This window comes from Schistocerca cancellata, chromosome 12 (genome assembly GCF_023864275.1).
Source record: "Schistocerca cancellata isolate TAMUIC-IGC-003103 chromosome 12, iqSchCanc2.1, whole genome shotgun sequence".
In the NCBI taxonomy this organism is placed as follows: Eukaryota; Metazoa; Arthropoda; class Insecta; order Orthoptera; family Acrididae; genus Schistocerca; species Schistocerca cancellata.
Window position 1 is genome coordinate 104023393 of NC_064637.1, and position 16726 is coordinate 104040118.

A 16726-nucleotide genomic window follows, 5' to 3' on the forward strand; every position below is an offset into this window, starting at 1 on the left:
GTGGCAATCTCTTCTGCGCCTTCAGTGGGATACTGCACATACCTTCAAATGGTTCCATTGGAAGTACTGACATTCTTCCTGAAGGTAAACTATAGCAAACCGTTCTTTTTGATAATTTTATAGTTTTCTCTGGAGAATTTTCACTTTCCAACAGTATCCTTTCGAACAGTCTGTGCATAACCTACAAACTGTTCAAAAGGATACTGTTGGAAAGACTTAAACCAGTACTGGAGGAACAACTACCAGTGGAGCAAGCAGGTTTTAGACAAGGAAGAAGCTGCTGCGACCGGGTGCTGGCACTTACCACACACAATGAACGAGGCTTTCAGGAAAAGAAGAAAACAGGGATGGAAATGGAAATGAGCGTTTGGCGTCATTGGCCGGGAGGCCCCTCGCGGGGCAGGTCCGGCCGCCACGGCGCAGGTCTTATTACATTCGGCGCCACATTGGGCGACCTGCACGCCGGATGGGGATGAAATGATGATGAACACAACACAACACCCAGTCCCTGAGCGGAGAAAATCTCCGACCCAGCCGGGAATAGTTCTCATTGAACTGACATCAGCGTACGACACTGTATGGCTAAATGGTCTTATGTTAAAACTGGCAAAGATAGTCAAATGCAAAACATCGTTGAAGCTCATGAACAACATGCTGAGCGAAAGGAAGTTCAGGGTCAAATTACGTGGTGAAACCAGCAAGTGCCATACCCTAAAAAAGGTCTTCTGCAAGGATCAGTCTTAGCTCCCTGGCTCTTCAACATCTATATAGCAGCTTTGCCTGATCTGCACTCACGTAAATTTGCCTACGCAGATGATTTAGCTATTACAGCACAAAGTATCTCGTTTGAAAACCTGGAATCAACACTAAATGAAGATCTAGCTACACTGAAAAAATACTATGACACATGGCATCTAAAAATCAATGTGACAAAAGCAGTAAGCACAGTCATGCATCTAAACAGCAAGGAGGGGAACTGCGCCTGGTTGTAAATGGTAAAGCCACAAGAATTTCCCAAAATATCTCAGTATTAAGCTAGATCGCAGCATGAGTTTCAGACAACACTTAACTGATACTGCCCAAAAGCTTAAGACGAGAAATAACCTGCTCAACAGACTGGCAGGCACCACTTGGAGTTGTGATGCTGCCACTCTATGAACTGCTGCACTGGCACTGGTGTACAGCGCTGCAGAATACTGTGCCCCAGTCTGGAGCAGAAGCCCGCACGCCAAAAAGTGGATATACAACTAAATGCTGCCACTCTGAGAACCGTCACCGGTACTCTCAGGCCAACCCCCGTTGATTGGCTTCTGGTGCTGGCAAACATTGCTCTGCTTCCATACGTAGAGAGAAAGCATCCCAGGACATAGTAGAAAAAATTGAAGCAAACCCAAGGCTACCTATACATGCCGACATGGGAGGACCCACGAGACTCGAGTCCAGTAAACAAATTGCCTGGAGCAGAACATTGGGCACAGAGGGTCTCAATGCTGAATGGGAGAATGCATGGCAGGGTCTGAGAAGAGGCATCGTGGAAAACCATCACCTAATCCACGACCCAACCAAAACGGTTGAAGGCTTCAATCTCAACAGGAAACACTGGTTGGCCCTAAACAGGCTTTGCACGGGAGTTGGACGATACAGACAGCAAACAACCAAATGGGGCTATACAGACGATTGGTGTTGTGACTGTGGTGAGGTACAAACAATGGACCATCTTCTGATTTGTAACATTCATGGTTTCAGAGACGGCTCTCTGATGTCACTCCACAAGTTTTCAGACAATGCTAGGAAATGACTCTATAATCTTAATGTCACTGTGTAATTAATTGTCTTCAATTATTGTTATTTTTGTTCCATTTAATGTAGTAATGTAGTTTCCCTGACATAATTGTAATGTAATAACCGATATTATTTGTTTCCATATTGTAAGTTCCAAACATTTATTGTGATTTATATTAATCTTATCTGTTCTTTGTAAAATGTATCTGGCAGATCGAGCGAGATATAGTAATAACTTTGGGACAGTGTCATTCCTGAGAGCTCCTTTCTTCCACCAGTCCCTGCAATACATCCTACGTTCCCTTAACCCTCCTGGCCTCAACCTTTGTTACTCACCGTCCTCACTCATCCAGCCCCTCCCCTGTTCCCATTCCAGCACTACACATCCGTCATTTCACCACCACACCCAGTGTTTTTATTTATCTTCTTTTCCACTACTCCCCCCTCCCCACCTCTCCGATGCCCTCAGTCTAACTTGCAGCACTTCGCAGTCCGCCACCCCCACCATACTATCCCTCCCCCTCCTTACTCCAGCCTCCTCCTTAACCCCACCCAGTTGCCACTCCCATCATGCACTGGTGCTGCTGCTCACAGTGTGGTTTCAGTTGCCTGAGACTGCAGTCGTGTGTGTGAGTTGCGCGCCCGCACGTGTGTGTGTGTGTGTGTGTGTGTGTGTGTGTGTGTGTGTGTGTGTGTGTGTGTGTGTGTTGTTAACGAAGGCCGTAATGGCCAAAAGCTATAATGGTGAGAGTCTTTTTGTTGTGCCTATCTGTGACTCGGCACCTCCGCTGTATGGTGAGTAGCAACTTTCCTTCTCATAATATTGTTACATTCCATCCTGGATTTTCCATTGTTTGATTTGGTCCACGAGGATGGTTTCCCTAATGTGTATTTTGTGCAAGCTTTCTAAATTCTTTGATCGAATTTACTACAAAATATATCCTCCTACTTTTGGAGTTCCTCTGTGAAGATTCCTTCTTTGAAAGTGTTTACAAAATTCAGTCCATATTATTTAGTGTGTAATGTTTCTTTTTGCAACATTGTGCTTTACTATGTCGAATTCCTAACAATTACACTCCCAAATTAACACTCAAAGCAAGCAAGGCTCAAAACTCATGTCCTATTTGCATTCTCTCTACTAGCTGGAACTATGTTTCACAAATAAATATGTGGATCCGCAACCAGCACTGTTCGTCTGTTGAACGGAGGCCCTGTGGATCACAGTATTTGGAACCGGAAGTCGGTGAAATGCTCATGGAGATCGTGGATGCCCACCAGGCAAAGAAGTTAGCAAGCAAGAATGTTGGCATGCATGTGAAACCGAGGCTTCTGTACAGGGTAAGTCAGGTCAGATAACAAGTGTACACACAAATGTTCAATTGAGGCAGATCCTCAGTTGTAGTGGAAATAATACAGGTTGACTTATAGGAAACATATGGTTTTCAAATTGTAATATGTTAATTGTTAAGGAAAAACAGCATTTGTATAAAATCAAAGCTAAACAACTGCTGTTTCATTTGCATGATCACTTATAAAAAATTTTGTCATCCAAGAGGCAGGTGTCCTCTTGAACACAGTTTTTAAGTCTATGCCAGAAGTTACTCACAGCTTGGTGCAATGAGCATTGGTCAGTCAAGCCCATCTCTTCTTTAGTGGCAGCTTTCAACTCGATTAAACTTTGGGGCTTGTAACATAGACAAGCTCTTCTCAAATATTCCCACAAAAAAAAGTCACGAGCAGACAAGAATGGTGATCTTGGTGGCTGCAGCATGTCACCGAAATGAGAAATGAGGCATCCGGGGGAAATGTTACTCACAATTGCCATGGATGCATTTGCAGTGTGCAGTGTTGCATAATAATATTGTTGAAAATAAACACTATGCATGTTTATTTACCATCTCCGTAATTCTGGCTGAAAGAAAATGTTCAGCATTTGTACATAATGTTCAGTGTTCATAGTCACTATTATTACATTCTCAAAAAATAAAGTTCAGTTAAGAACATCGATAGCAGGTATGGCACATCAAACAGTCACATTTGAGGAGTGAAGAGATCTTTAATGAACCTCGAAGCTGTTTAGGGGCCCAAAAAGTGATAGTTTTGTTTGTTAATTGAAACATTTAACTAGCAATGTACCTCATTCCTCATAAACACTATTTCATTTGGATCATCCTCATAGGTCATCTAAATACACACAGCAAAGTTGTCTAATTGTTGGAAGTCTGTAACTTTGATCTGCTAAACCACCAGCATTTTATACAGATGGAATTGTAAATTTAGTTGTAACAATTTTTTTCTCACAGACTCCCAGTTCATCTGTAGATGGAGTGCATATTAATGTGTCGATCTTTTTATGCTTCTGATGACTGCCTCTCTCACAATGACGATGTTTTCAGGTGTCCTTGCTTTTTTATCAGAACCGGGCATTGCAAACTCAGTATTGTATTGTATTTCAACTCGGAGCTGTGTGACAGAAATGGCAATAGAGTATCTGCCATGTTGCAATGGCTTTTAGGACAAACATACTGTATGCAAACTCTCAATCTTTTGTTGTCACAGTTTCATTCCTGCTGAAATGGTGGATAGTCCCAAAATGAATAGTCTGTGCCATCTCCTTCCCACCACGGACATGAATGTACTAGTGAATCAAAAAAAAAAAAAAAAAAATGTGTTTCCGGTAGCTCACCCTGTATTTTGTGGACACGTATGAGTGCTCCACAGAAAATTATCATATGCTTTTCTTGTCATAAGTTCCATTCAGCATGTATACAGATAAGCTCACAAGACAAAAATGTCGACACTTTCACCTGTATAGGGCACCAAAAATTCATAAGTCTTGCAAACTGAAGCTCTGTTTATGGAATATATGGCCTTTTTTTTCCCCCTGGCTTGCTGCCATCTGATGTTCACAATTGGCTTTAAGCACTTCACGTGACACTCCCATCCAAATTAGGTCCCCATGTTCATGTTTAGCATAGGAATGATACATATTTCGGAAGTTTCCACTGAAATAATGCTGCAATATTGTTCTCTCTGCTGCGCTTTTGAAGGTCTGAAGGGCAGGAAACTCTATAGAATTCCTATTTAAGGGATGTATGCAACAAGCAGAATTTTCGAGCATTAACTACATCACCTATAGGTTTAAGTTTCACTGATGAGAATATTGTGTAACAAAGAACTGAAGTGGTTTCCTCGTGCAAATTCTTGATTCAAGTTGCTGCAGAATAATGTGAGGTAAAATCCTTGACATATCAATGCTGTTTATTTGTCTGCAGATGGTTGAAATAATCAATGATGATATGTAACTGATCCAACACATCATTATGGTTTAATTTGGTTTAGTGAATATTAAATTCATAAAGACTTCTTTATGGTTTTTCATTCATTTACTTGCGTTTAGTGATTCGTTACAGCAAACAAAAGAAATAAAAGAAGGAAAGTCAAGCATAAAACCAGCAAATAAAATTTGAATAAGTAGATTATTTCAACACTAAAACACTACCCCACAGTGGTACAACCAGAATGTTTATATGGATCTGAATGAATGCCTAACGATGAACTATAAGATGGACAGACTAGAGATACTGGAAAGAAGGATTGTTATAAAAATAATGGGTGCAATAAAAACTGCAGATGGTTTGAAAATAAGAAGTAGTGGGGAGATCTACAAAAATATAGAGAAAATATCTGAAGTAATGGCCAAACGAAGATTAACCTTTCACGGACATCTCGACCGGATGGATGGAAACAGACTAACAAAACAAATACTCCTATATTTCTGTAAGAATAAGTTGACAACAGCATGGATTAGAGAAGTAAGGAAAAATCTAGAAAGAAACATCAAAGAATCAGAAATAGCAGAAAGAAACTGTTTTAAAAATTAAATACTAAATTTGGAAGGCTTTCAAAGCAGAAGAAATAAAAAATCGTTAACAACATGGACAGAAGAAAGGAAGAGATTTCATGGGGAGAAAATGAGGGAATACTGGAAAAATAGGAAACAACAACAAAGGAAGAAGAGGAACTGAAGTTGTTAACATGATCCTAGTTGGTCAATACAATTCTTTTTTAGAAGAAGAAGAAGAAGAAGAAGAAGAAGAAGAAGAGATTATTTCAATCCTTTGTATTTTACAGTTGTTTCTATGCCACACTAAGGAATTTTAAATGCAAATACTAGGTAAAATAGATGGATAGACAGTGAAACGTGAGTGGCTGGCATATCATTGATACTGTTGTGATGTGATGCATCTGTCACTTCACATGGAGGAAAGTCTTGTGTCTGAAAATGGGCATAAACATTAAGTTTTACATTTTGGTCTGAAAATAAGAGAAATGGGAATAATAAATTTACATGTGTTTGTGTGTCGTACTTACATAAAATCAACATGAGCTGCAAACATATCTCCATGCCCGTCCTCTCCCTCCCCCTCTCCTCCCCCTCACCTCCCCCTCTCCTCCCACTCTCCTCCCCCTCTCCTCCCACTCTCCTCCCCCTCTCCTCCCCCTCTCGCTCTCCTCCCCCTCTCGCTCTCCTCTCCTCCCCCTCTCGCTCTCCTCCCCCTCTCGCTCTCATCCCCCTCTCGCTCTCATCCCCCTCTCGCTCTCATCCCCCTCTCTCTCTCATCCCCCTCTCGCTCTCATCCCCCTCTCGCTCTCATCCCACTCTCCCTCCCCCTCACCTCCCACCCTCCCTATCTCCCTCCCACTCTCCCTATCTCCCTCCCCCTCCCCCTCCACGTGTGTGTGTGTGTGTGTGTGTGTGTGTGTGTGTGTGTGTGTGTGTGTGAGGGGGAAAGGGGGAGACACGCGCATGTATGCACATTTCTTTTCTGAGGAAGGTTTAGCAAAAAACTGTGTGTGCGAGTCTTTTTGTTATGCCTGTCTGCAGCTCATTGCGTCATCTTTACATCTTTTTTTCATAAAGATCACATAGACACAACCATCTGCTTCACCCCATTAACTTTTTACATTATGTGTGAGTCAAATTCTTTACGGCCTTTAGCATTGTTGTAGATACATTTGTCATGTTCTGATATATGTTCTGTAAGCGATATTTTGTACCTGAGCGCAGTCCGTTATCTGACTAAAACTGATTGTTTGTAGTACACTGAGATACAGCTGTTGTGCAAGTCGTGACATTCCATGAAAGAAACCTGAGGTGAGTTTGCTTCAGTAACATGTGTATCTGTTTAAAGCACGAACTTCAGGACGGGAACCTCGCGCCTGATACGACGGCCACGTACAGTCTACTGGACCGAGTCATAAATGTGCGGGAGGGCTACACGGTGCCCCTCGGCCTCAGGGGGACCATCATAGGTAAGGTGATAAACTAGAATTATAATATGAGATTCAACAAAAATCTTATAATGTCAACAGTATTTGAGACAGAAAGGAAAAACTGGAGCAGGGCTAAATAATACATAAATAAAAAATAAATAAGTAAATAAGTGACAGCTTTACAGTCCATAAAAATTTTTTCATTGAGAGCCAGCGGGAAGAAGAAAAAGCAAGAATATAACGTGTAGGATGAACTGTTTACAGAGGAATGGAAAAACTTTTAGAATCAGTCTCGGGGGAATGTCAGTTCGGTATCAGAGAGTTACGGTAACACAAGGCATTTATTGGCCCTATGACTTATCTTAGGAGGCAGATAGAAGAAAGTCAAACCATCATTTATAACATTTGCAGATTTAGTGAAAGATTTCCTAGTGTCAGTGTTTACAGGAATACAATATTTGAAATGTTGAATTAACAGGAATAAAATACAGGGAGCAAAATATTGTCTACAATTTGTACAGAAACCTAACTGCAGTTATAGGAACCAGAAGATGTGAAAGAGAAGCAGTAGTTGTGAAGAGAACGCGATGTTCCACTGCTTCATTAGCATGATATTGAGTAATGATGTCAAGTTTGCTCTGAGACTACAATTTCTTATTGTTCATTTGCTCACCTTGTTATTTCATCACCCTTGCCAGTAAGTGTCTTGTCGGATGTTCTTTCTTGAAGTGCTGCAGTTAACACTAGAAGTTAAGACCAGAGTCCAACATAAAATTCTCGAAATAAATACAGTGCTTCTCATAAACAACATGTGTATTGTACTGTCATTTACAAAGACCTTCCGTAACAAAGTTTGCTTATTATTCAGAACATCACAGATACATTAATTCAGACTATATCTAAAATGGTCTGTCTTAACAGGTACCAGTTGAATATATATGAGGGGCAGTCAGTGAAAATCGAACATCTACGACAACAGGACTGTGGAATGGTTCCATTCTAAAGTAATCATCACACACATTAAGGCATTTATCCCACTGGAGAATGAGTTGATTGATTCCTGTTTGAGAGAATTTGACCCACGAAAGGCAAAGGTCCCGAGTTTGAGTCTCGGTCCGGCACACAGTTTTAATCTGCCAGGAAGTTTCATATCTGTGCACACTCCGCTGCAGAGTGAAAATCTCATTCTAGCCTTTGTCTGATTGGCAGTGTAGGGGCAGGCAATGCCAACAGTGAAAACATCCCACATCACTCCCACTAATGAAATTTGAAGCTGTTCACACAAGTCCTGGTAAGATTACAATGACCTCCTCCTTCGACTTTAGGGCCCCTCTGCTCATTGAGTTCCTCGAGTGCAGAATGACAATCGGTGCTCAGCACTACGAAGACACTGTCGGTAACGGTGACGTACCGTAAAGTCAAACCACCCAGGAACACTGTCAGACAGGAATCATCCTGTTGCACGATAATACCTGCCCCACACTGCCAATTGGATGAAGGCTATGCTTCAGTAATCTGGGAAACACTGCAACATCCTCCATACAGCCTAGATCTTTCACCACCTGAGGAAAGACACACATGGACGTCTGTTTCAGTCTGATGAGGAAATGCAAGAGTGGGTGCTGTTGTGGATCTGTCAGTGGCCAAACATCCTCTACAGAACAGGAATTGATGGCTTCTTCTCCCAGTGGGATGTCGTAATGCGTGTTGTTATTACTCTTGAATGAAATCATTCCACGGTTTTGTTGTGGCGGGTGTTTGGTTTCCATTTGTCTGTCCCTCGTAGATAACTTTTTAAATTTCCCTGTGATGTCATTGGTAATATCAGGGCCATTCTTATTCCTTGGCTTGCATAGTGTCTCCAAGGCAGGACCTGATGACACAGAATAAACCAGCCAACCAGCAAGTGCTGTGAATGTGATAAAATTTCCATCATCATCCCAGCTTGCAGATATGCTGTGACCATCCATTGCCCCGATGTTATTCAGTCTGTACATTGAACAAAAGATGGATTTGGAAAGGGGTTAAAGTCCATGGAGAAGATACAAAGTGAGTATCACCGAAGGACTTGAAAGAGTGTTGAATGGAACAGATGGTGGATTGAAGAGTGTTTGTAGGATGAATGCCAATAAAGTTAATATTACACGATGATCCACCACAAACGGTAGTGGTCTAGCCCGACAGCCATCTAGTGGTAGAACGGGTGAATCTACGAAAATTAGCAGACACATTATCTGTGCGCCAGAATAGACAGCAGTTCTAAACTGATGTCAATCTGCGCATGCACAGTAGGCAGCGATAACTTGCGCATGCGCAGAAGGGGGTAACGCAGTGCTTTCTGCTTGTTATTTTCTTATTGTTCGGCAGCTAGTGGCTAATTTCAGATTTTTGTGTTGGAGATTTTCTGCTCCTGCTCCTTCCCTGCCCTCCCCAGTAAGTAGGTTTCATAAATACAGAAAAAATACTTTTTTTCATTAGACTTTTATACTGGCTGTTTATGAAAGAATTTTTCTATTGATTGCTTTGTATCTGGAGATGAAATGGAGCGAAGAGACTTTAAGCATCTTAATTCCGGCATACAGCGAGGAGAGGTGTATATATGACCCGCTCTATCATAATACAGTACGTTGGCAATTGTTTCTTTCTGAGTAATATGCATATAACATTAGACGGTGATTTACAATTTGTATCGTAATGCCTCAGTTTACGAAAGTTCATGTTTGATTTGATTGCATCTCTTGCTTTATTTCAGCATGCCAGAAAAGAGAAACTGGCAGTGATAGGAGAGAAAGTCAGTGCAGTTTGGTCGAATGTGACAGACGAGGACTGCAAAAAACTGAGTAGCACATATATATTCCAAACTTGGAAAAATAACACAAGTGCACCCTTCCGTATCAGTCCTTCAGAGTGTTGCAAATTACAGTGCATATATCCACAACAACTTTTGAAAAGGTGGGCTGTGCCATTCTGTGGCTAAAGGCCAGGCTCTAAAAAGATTCCCCAGTAGCCAGGAAACGTAATTTTACAACCAGCCTGAAACATAATGGGGCATTTACCAGTTTGATCATAAAATGTATAAGCATATGATTTAATTCTTACTTTCAAGAATGTGAGACAGCCTCCCTCATGACTGTGTCACACTTGCTAAATCCATCTTGTATCATAGACAGCAGCTTCTCGAAACAGGCTATGTCCATCCTCATGAAGCTCCTAAATTCATCCGGATCTTCAAGCCTCAGTTCTTTCATAAGTAGTGAATATAATCCCCAGCCTTTGTCCCTTATTTCCAGCCAGAGTTGAATTCAACAATGTCTGGCTTTTTGTTTTCGTCATTATTCTGCCCAAATTCGAAGATTTACTGTCGCTGGCAGGGCAAAAGCTCCAAAAACAAGTGAGCCCTCCATGTGCAAAATGCAGTATAAATACATATACTTGTTGTAACCAAGTGTCATAATATAAAACTAACTGTTGAGTCTGTGCTTCAGAATAGTGGTAACCTACATAAGAGAATAACAATTAATACATTTCTTCTTAAATGGGAACCTTGAGTCACATAAATAATTTGAACGAATGTCAATCCAATGTCACACGGTCCCCCTTGTGTTTCACTCGATAGAATGAACGACTTTACAAAAGATCAGACAGTTCTGTTTGCGTTTCACATGTTGTCACTATCTACTATGCATGTGCACCAGGTGTTTCCATGTGGTCTATGTGAACCAGCCTGTAGTTACAGATATGCACACTTGGGGGTGCTGGTGCATAGGTGTATGGTTTACGTTCATTGTGTAATAGGGGCTTAAAAGTAAAACAGGTGTGATAGAATGTAGTCAGATTAAATTGGCCAGTGTTGGAGGTACTAGATTAGAAAAGAAATTCTAGCTATATAGGCAAAAAATACTCAAGATGGCTAAAGTAGAGAGAATATTAAGTCAGTCTGCCAGCATTTCAGAAAATGGGAAATTTGTTAATATTGAATAGAAATTTAAGTGTTAGTAAGACTTTGAAGGTATTTGTCTAGAATGTAGTCTTGTATGATAGTAAAACATGGACAGAAAACAGGTCAGACAATAAGATAATAGAAGCATTTGGAATTGTGTTACCAGAGCACGATGAAGGTTAGATGGGCAAGTCAGATTATTAATAAGGTACTTAATCAAAGTGGGGAAAAGAGAGATTTATGGCACAACCTGACTAAAAGAAGGGATGGATTGGTAGGATACATCCTGAGCCATCAAGGAATTGTCAATTTGGTAATAAAGGGAAGACTGGGGGATAAAAATTTTAGAGGGAGATGAAGGCCTGACCACAGTAAACAGTTTCAGATTAGTGTAGGTTATCTCAGATTGAAAACAGCATCAGCAACATGTCTTGAGGAAAGGGAAGTTGTTCCAAGCTCTGCTTCAGGGGAGGCATGAGACACTTACAGTCGATTCAGTAGTAGACTGGAGGATACTAATTGATGCAATGTTCCAACCTTTCAGTATGGTTCTGTGCTACCATGTAATGAGTAAATTATATTGGAATGTGTATGAGATTTAATTAGGAACATGTTAGCAGGATGAGTTATGTCTTTTTATACCTCCTTTGGCTGCAACATAAATTAATCCTATATATCTTTGTGTCTTAATGTATTTTAGTGTTGATTATAAACTTGTTTGAATATTTATATCTCTGCTGCCGCTTACCTTTCATTTTTTATTGCTGAGGGTCACACTGTTCCTTTTGTCCAGTTTTTAATTTCACTAATCTTCTGGACCATAATATCTTACTGGTGTGAAATGATGCTTCTGTGGGTGTGAAATGATGCTTCTGTGACTTCCTTCCCTCTGGTACACACTTTTCTATGTTGATAGCTATTTCTACCAAATTTTCTTTTAGTACAAGAGGCAGTCACCTGTTTTAGACACATCAGAATGCTGCAGAAGTTTCATGGGGAAGCCCTTATACATCCTCCAGACAATGTTGATCTTTCCACCTGTGATTTCCTTCTTCTTCTTCTTCTTCTTTTAGCTCAGAAGGAAGACTTTTGATACAGATGAAGAGATGCACATGTGGGTACTGTTGTGGTTCTGTTGACAACTACAAACATTTTTCCATGAAGGCACTTTATCTCACAATGGGATAAATGTATTAACAGTTGTGACAATTACTTTTGAAATTATAAACAGTTTACTCATTTTTTTCCATCTGCTCATTTGACTGATCACAATTATCTTTTTTTCTTGTATGATTTGTAGCACTTGAACAGTTTGTTATAGCTTATGTGCAGTTGTTGTAGCTCTTGCACAATTGTTGTAGCTCTTGAGATTGGATTTCATTAGGAAATTTGTGCACTATGACGACACAAAAAATAATGCAAATGAGGAGAACTCCAGCATAGATGCTATAAGTTTGAAACCTTTTAGTTATTATTGCATATCGATTTCAATGATGATCTTCAGAGCAAGACTAAGTCCAGTGGACTCGTAACTTCAAACATAGGTGTTCATAGTGAACAACATGCCAACTAGTAGGTTAGATTTGAATGCCAACTAAGAATTGAATCTTATCTGCTAGTTTGCATGTTCTTCAATATGAACACCTATGTTTGAAGTTATATCTTGTGCATGACTATCTGAGTCCACTGGACTTAGTCTTGCAGTGAAAATGACCGAAATTAGTGTGCAATAATAAAAAAGATGGTTTCAAATTTATATGACCAATGCTGGAGTTTCCCTTGTTTACAATACTTGTTGTAGCTGTTGCGCAGTTGTTGTAGCTGTTGCACAGTTGTTGTAGCTCTATGTTGTAGCTCTTGCGTAGTTGTTGTAGCTCTTGCGTAGTTGTTGTAGCTCTTGCGTAGTTGTTGTAGCTCTTGTGTACTTGTTGTAGCTCTTGCGTAGTTGTTGTAGCTCTGGCACAGATTTTGTACCTTCTCCACTGTTTTTCCAGTCGTCATTAGGATTTTATAGCTTGTGCAATGTTTTCCCAACTGTTGCACAATTTTTGTAGCATTTGCACAATCTACTTCTGTTGTAAGGGCTTCATGGATTTAAACAAGTGTTTGAAGTTTGAATATTTACTGTGTTTTGCAAACATTCAGCTATACAACACAGACAATAAGTGAAACCTCACTGTCGTACATCTCTGAAGGTATACGGCAGATGGGAGACAAGGAGGCAGACGTGATGCACGACGTGATGTTCGACGAGGCATTCCCCGGTGGGCTGTCGCTGCTGTGCTCGGAGAAGCGCAGCTACTCACTGCCGGCGGCGGCCCTTGTCAACCTGAGTCACGGGGAGCGCCAGCAGCGCCGTCGCCAGCTGCAGCCCCTCAGCAAGCCCACTGCCGTCGTGCAGCCCTCCGGAGGTGAGCCAGGATCAGAGGCCTTACTGATAATTACATCTACATTTTTGTGTGGTAGTGCACATCGTATGGTATTGGAGATCACACTGATAACTGGCTTTCATCCTGTCTGACTAAAATTATAGACAAAAAATCTACTCACTAAGTGGCGGCAGGAGAAAACACAAAAGTTAACGAAATGTGCAGGCTTACGGAGCCAGTGGCTCCTTCCTGTGGCAAAAGGGTTGAAGGGGAATGAAGAAGGATAAAGGAAAAAGATTAACGAGGTTTAAGAAATGGGGATAATTACAGAAAAATGGGTGAGAACTGTGGGTCAGGGGGACAACGGCCTTGCCACTGTGGATACACCGGTTCCCGTCACATCACCGAAGTTAAGCTTGGCCGGCACTTGGATGTGTGACCATCCCCGCCATGCACTGTTGCTATTTTTCGGGCTGCACTCAGCCTCGTGATGCCAATTGAGGAGCTACTCGGCCAATTAGTAGCGGCTTTGGTCAAGAATACCATGTGTGACCACACACCCCTCCTATCCGCATCCTCCACTGAGGATGACACGGCGGTCGGATGGTCCCGATGGGCCACTTGTGGCCTGAAGACGGAGTGAACTGTGGGTCAGGGGAGACTTACAGGTGGGATGGGAAGGAAAGACTGATGGTTGGGGACTGCACCAGATGATGCATTCAGTCATTCCTTCTCATCCTGTCCAGTTTGTGGGTAACATATCCTCATTCGTGCTCATTTCGTAATCTTTGCCAGTCTTTTCCTTCACCCCACTTCCTTCTGCCTCAACACTTCTGCCAGAAAGAGGAGCACTGGGTCTAAAAGTTTGCACATTTCATTAACTCTCAAGTGTGTTTTCCTGCCACTGCTTGGTGAGAGAGTTTCTGTGTATCTAATTATATTTTCAAAAAATTGATTATTTTTGTTGATGTATCAAAAAAGGGCTGCCTCTGTAGCTGAGTAGTTACCGTAGATGGCTCCTGTACAGAGAACTCAGGATCAATTCTGGGTGCTGCCAGGGATTTTTCCGTGGTGAGAGTATGGATACAGGGTGCACTAAGCATTACGATGCCAATTGAGGAGCTACTCAAACCAGTAGTAGTGGCTACATGGTATGGAAAGTCTGCAAAACAGCTAGGAGAGCAGTGTGCTGACCACACGCCCCTCCGTACCGCAACTGCGTGGCACCATAAGGCAGAGAATTATGTGGCAGGCAGTAGACATTGCTTGGTACTTAAAGGCCTGACTAGAATCTACTTAAACAAAAAGGATGCAGAGTTTCACGTTGAGAGACCCAGGGAGTGCACACAATGAAACAGCATCATCTGACTGGGGAGTAATTGCCACAAGTGTACCATAGGGATCAATATTGTGTCTATTCTTGGTCTCATTAAATACAAATGACCCTCTGTCATCTATACACAATGCAGAAATCATCCTTATAACTGAAGTATCGCATTCAATCCTAAAAGAGAAACTTCAGCACTTGGAAAAAGGCAAAAAACAAAATACAACAGGAAAACAGAAATAAATAAAGGTGGATGTTGTCTAAGGATTTTATTCAAAGTTGGGAAAGGGAGAAACAGTTCTGAAGAGTAGGAGTTTGCACAAGGCCTGATTGCACAACTAGAAATAATGCAGGAGGGGAAAATCAATAAATGAAGCAGAATAGCCTAAATTCTTATGTGTTTATGTTGATGAGAATCTGAAATGGAAGTCACATACTACAAATTCTCTTAAACACGTAAGGTCTGCAGATTTTGCGTTATGGATAATATCATATTTTGGAGATGAAAATGTTAAATAATTTCCTAACCTTTTCTGGTTTCATTCATTAAGTTCTGTGCCATCATATTTAGGTGTATTTTGTCATTGAAGAAGAACGTTACTGTTGTGTAGAGGCATGTAATGAGGATAATGTGTTGTACCCTCTCTTGAACATCTTGTAGACAAACCGAGCGAAGTGGCGTAGTGTTTAGCATACTGGACTCGGGATGATGACAGTTCAAATCCGTGTACTGCCATCCAGATTTAAGTTTTCCATGATTTCCCTAAATTGTTCCATGCAGATGCTGTGATGGTTCCTTTACAAGGGCATGGCCAAATTCCTTCCCCATCCTTAAAACGTTCAGAGTGTGCACTCCATCTCTAATGGGCTCGATGTTGACGGGATGTTGAACGTTTATCTTCCTTCTCGTACAGCTCTTTAAAAAGTTGGGCATACCGACAACAGCCTCACAAAAAATTTACTCACTGTCAAAGTTTGTTGTCAACAGTCGGTCACAGTTTGAAAACAATACTAATATTCAAAAATTTATGTTACTATGAGACTATCTCAGACCCCAGCGACAACAAAGATTTGTTTTTCATAATCATTGACCAAATTTAAAAATTTAAAATGCTATTGTAATCTACACATTAGGAGTTTTAGACTTACGTTAAAGGTTTACAACAATAAGTATTACAGTTAGAAACAATATGTATGTCTTGAGACAGCGTACCTCACAACATGAAATTTACCTAGACTAACATATTTGTGCGAATATAGGCTGCATCTGAACTTCTGACATGAGATTACAGTAAAAAATAAATCTCGAATATAGGCCACACTGCTGAATTAACGAGAAAGTTCAATTAGGCAGTACTCTGAGTTACGTCTGTCTCACTCTCCTTCTTCAGCTCTCACATAACTGGGAGTGAATCACCACCCCCTCCACACACACCCACACACACTCTCTCTCTATCTCTCTTCGTGGTTCTTGTTATCATCATTTTCATTAAGCACATCCTGTGGCTTGAAGTTCAGATAAAACAGCCAGTATACCTCAGATTACTAAGTACTACAACTACATTCTCAGTGCAGACACTAAACTATGTTGGCACCCCTACATAACAAGTGAACAGTACAGAGCAACAATAATATGCTCTGGGTCCATATGGAAATGAATAGCATGGAAAAGAAACTTTTTGCCAAAGGAATTTAAAGTTTTGTATGGGTGGGTTCGGTGATTCATGCAATGAAATAATTTACCTAATCTTCGCAGAACTGCAATCGTGAAAAGCTGTCTCAGGCTTACAAAAACAGTTTGAAATATTTCCATTGCTACACGATCTAGCTGTGATGTAAAATTTTTTGTTTACATTCCCAAATAAAAAATATACCAAACAGGATCACAGTAAGTAATGTAAGGGAACGTAGTGTGAAAATATGTACAAGTGGTCCTGAAAGCAGCTGTGTACAATGATGTCAAGCATTACAGCTGATGGACAAAAGTGCCACTGTTGCAGTTTTTAATCGGCCACCCATCCCCAAGGGAGA

At 41.0% G+C, this 16726-nt stretch overlaps 1 protein-coding gene across 1 annotated transcript in view; it reads left to right on the forward strand.

Annotated features, from left to right (window-relative positions):
• LOC126109592 (5'-3' exoribonuclease 1) overlaps positions 1–16726 on the forward strand; it is a 196917-nt gene that overhangs the window by 119884 nt on the left and 60307 nt on the right. Inside the window, exons 22-24 of the mRNA XM_049914630.1 lie at positions 2925–3120; positions 6978–7098; positions 13195–13410. Of these exons, the coding sequence (XP_049770587.1) occupies positions 2925–3120; positions 6978–7098; positions 13195–13410 (533 nt within the window). The remainder of the gene's footprint in view (positions 1–2924; positions 3121–6977; positions 7099–13194; positions 13411–16726) is intronic.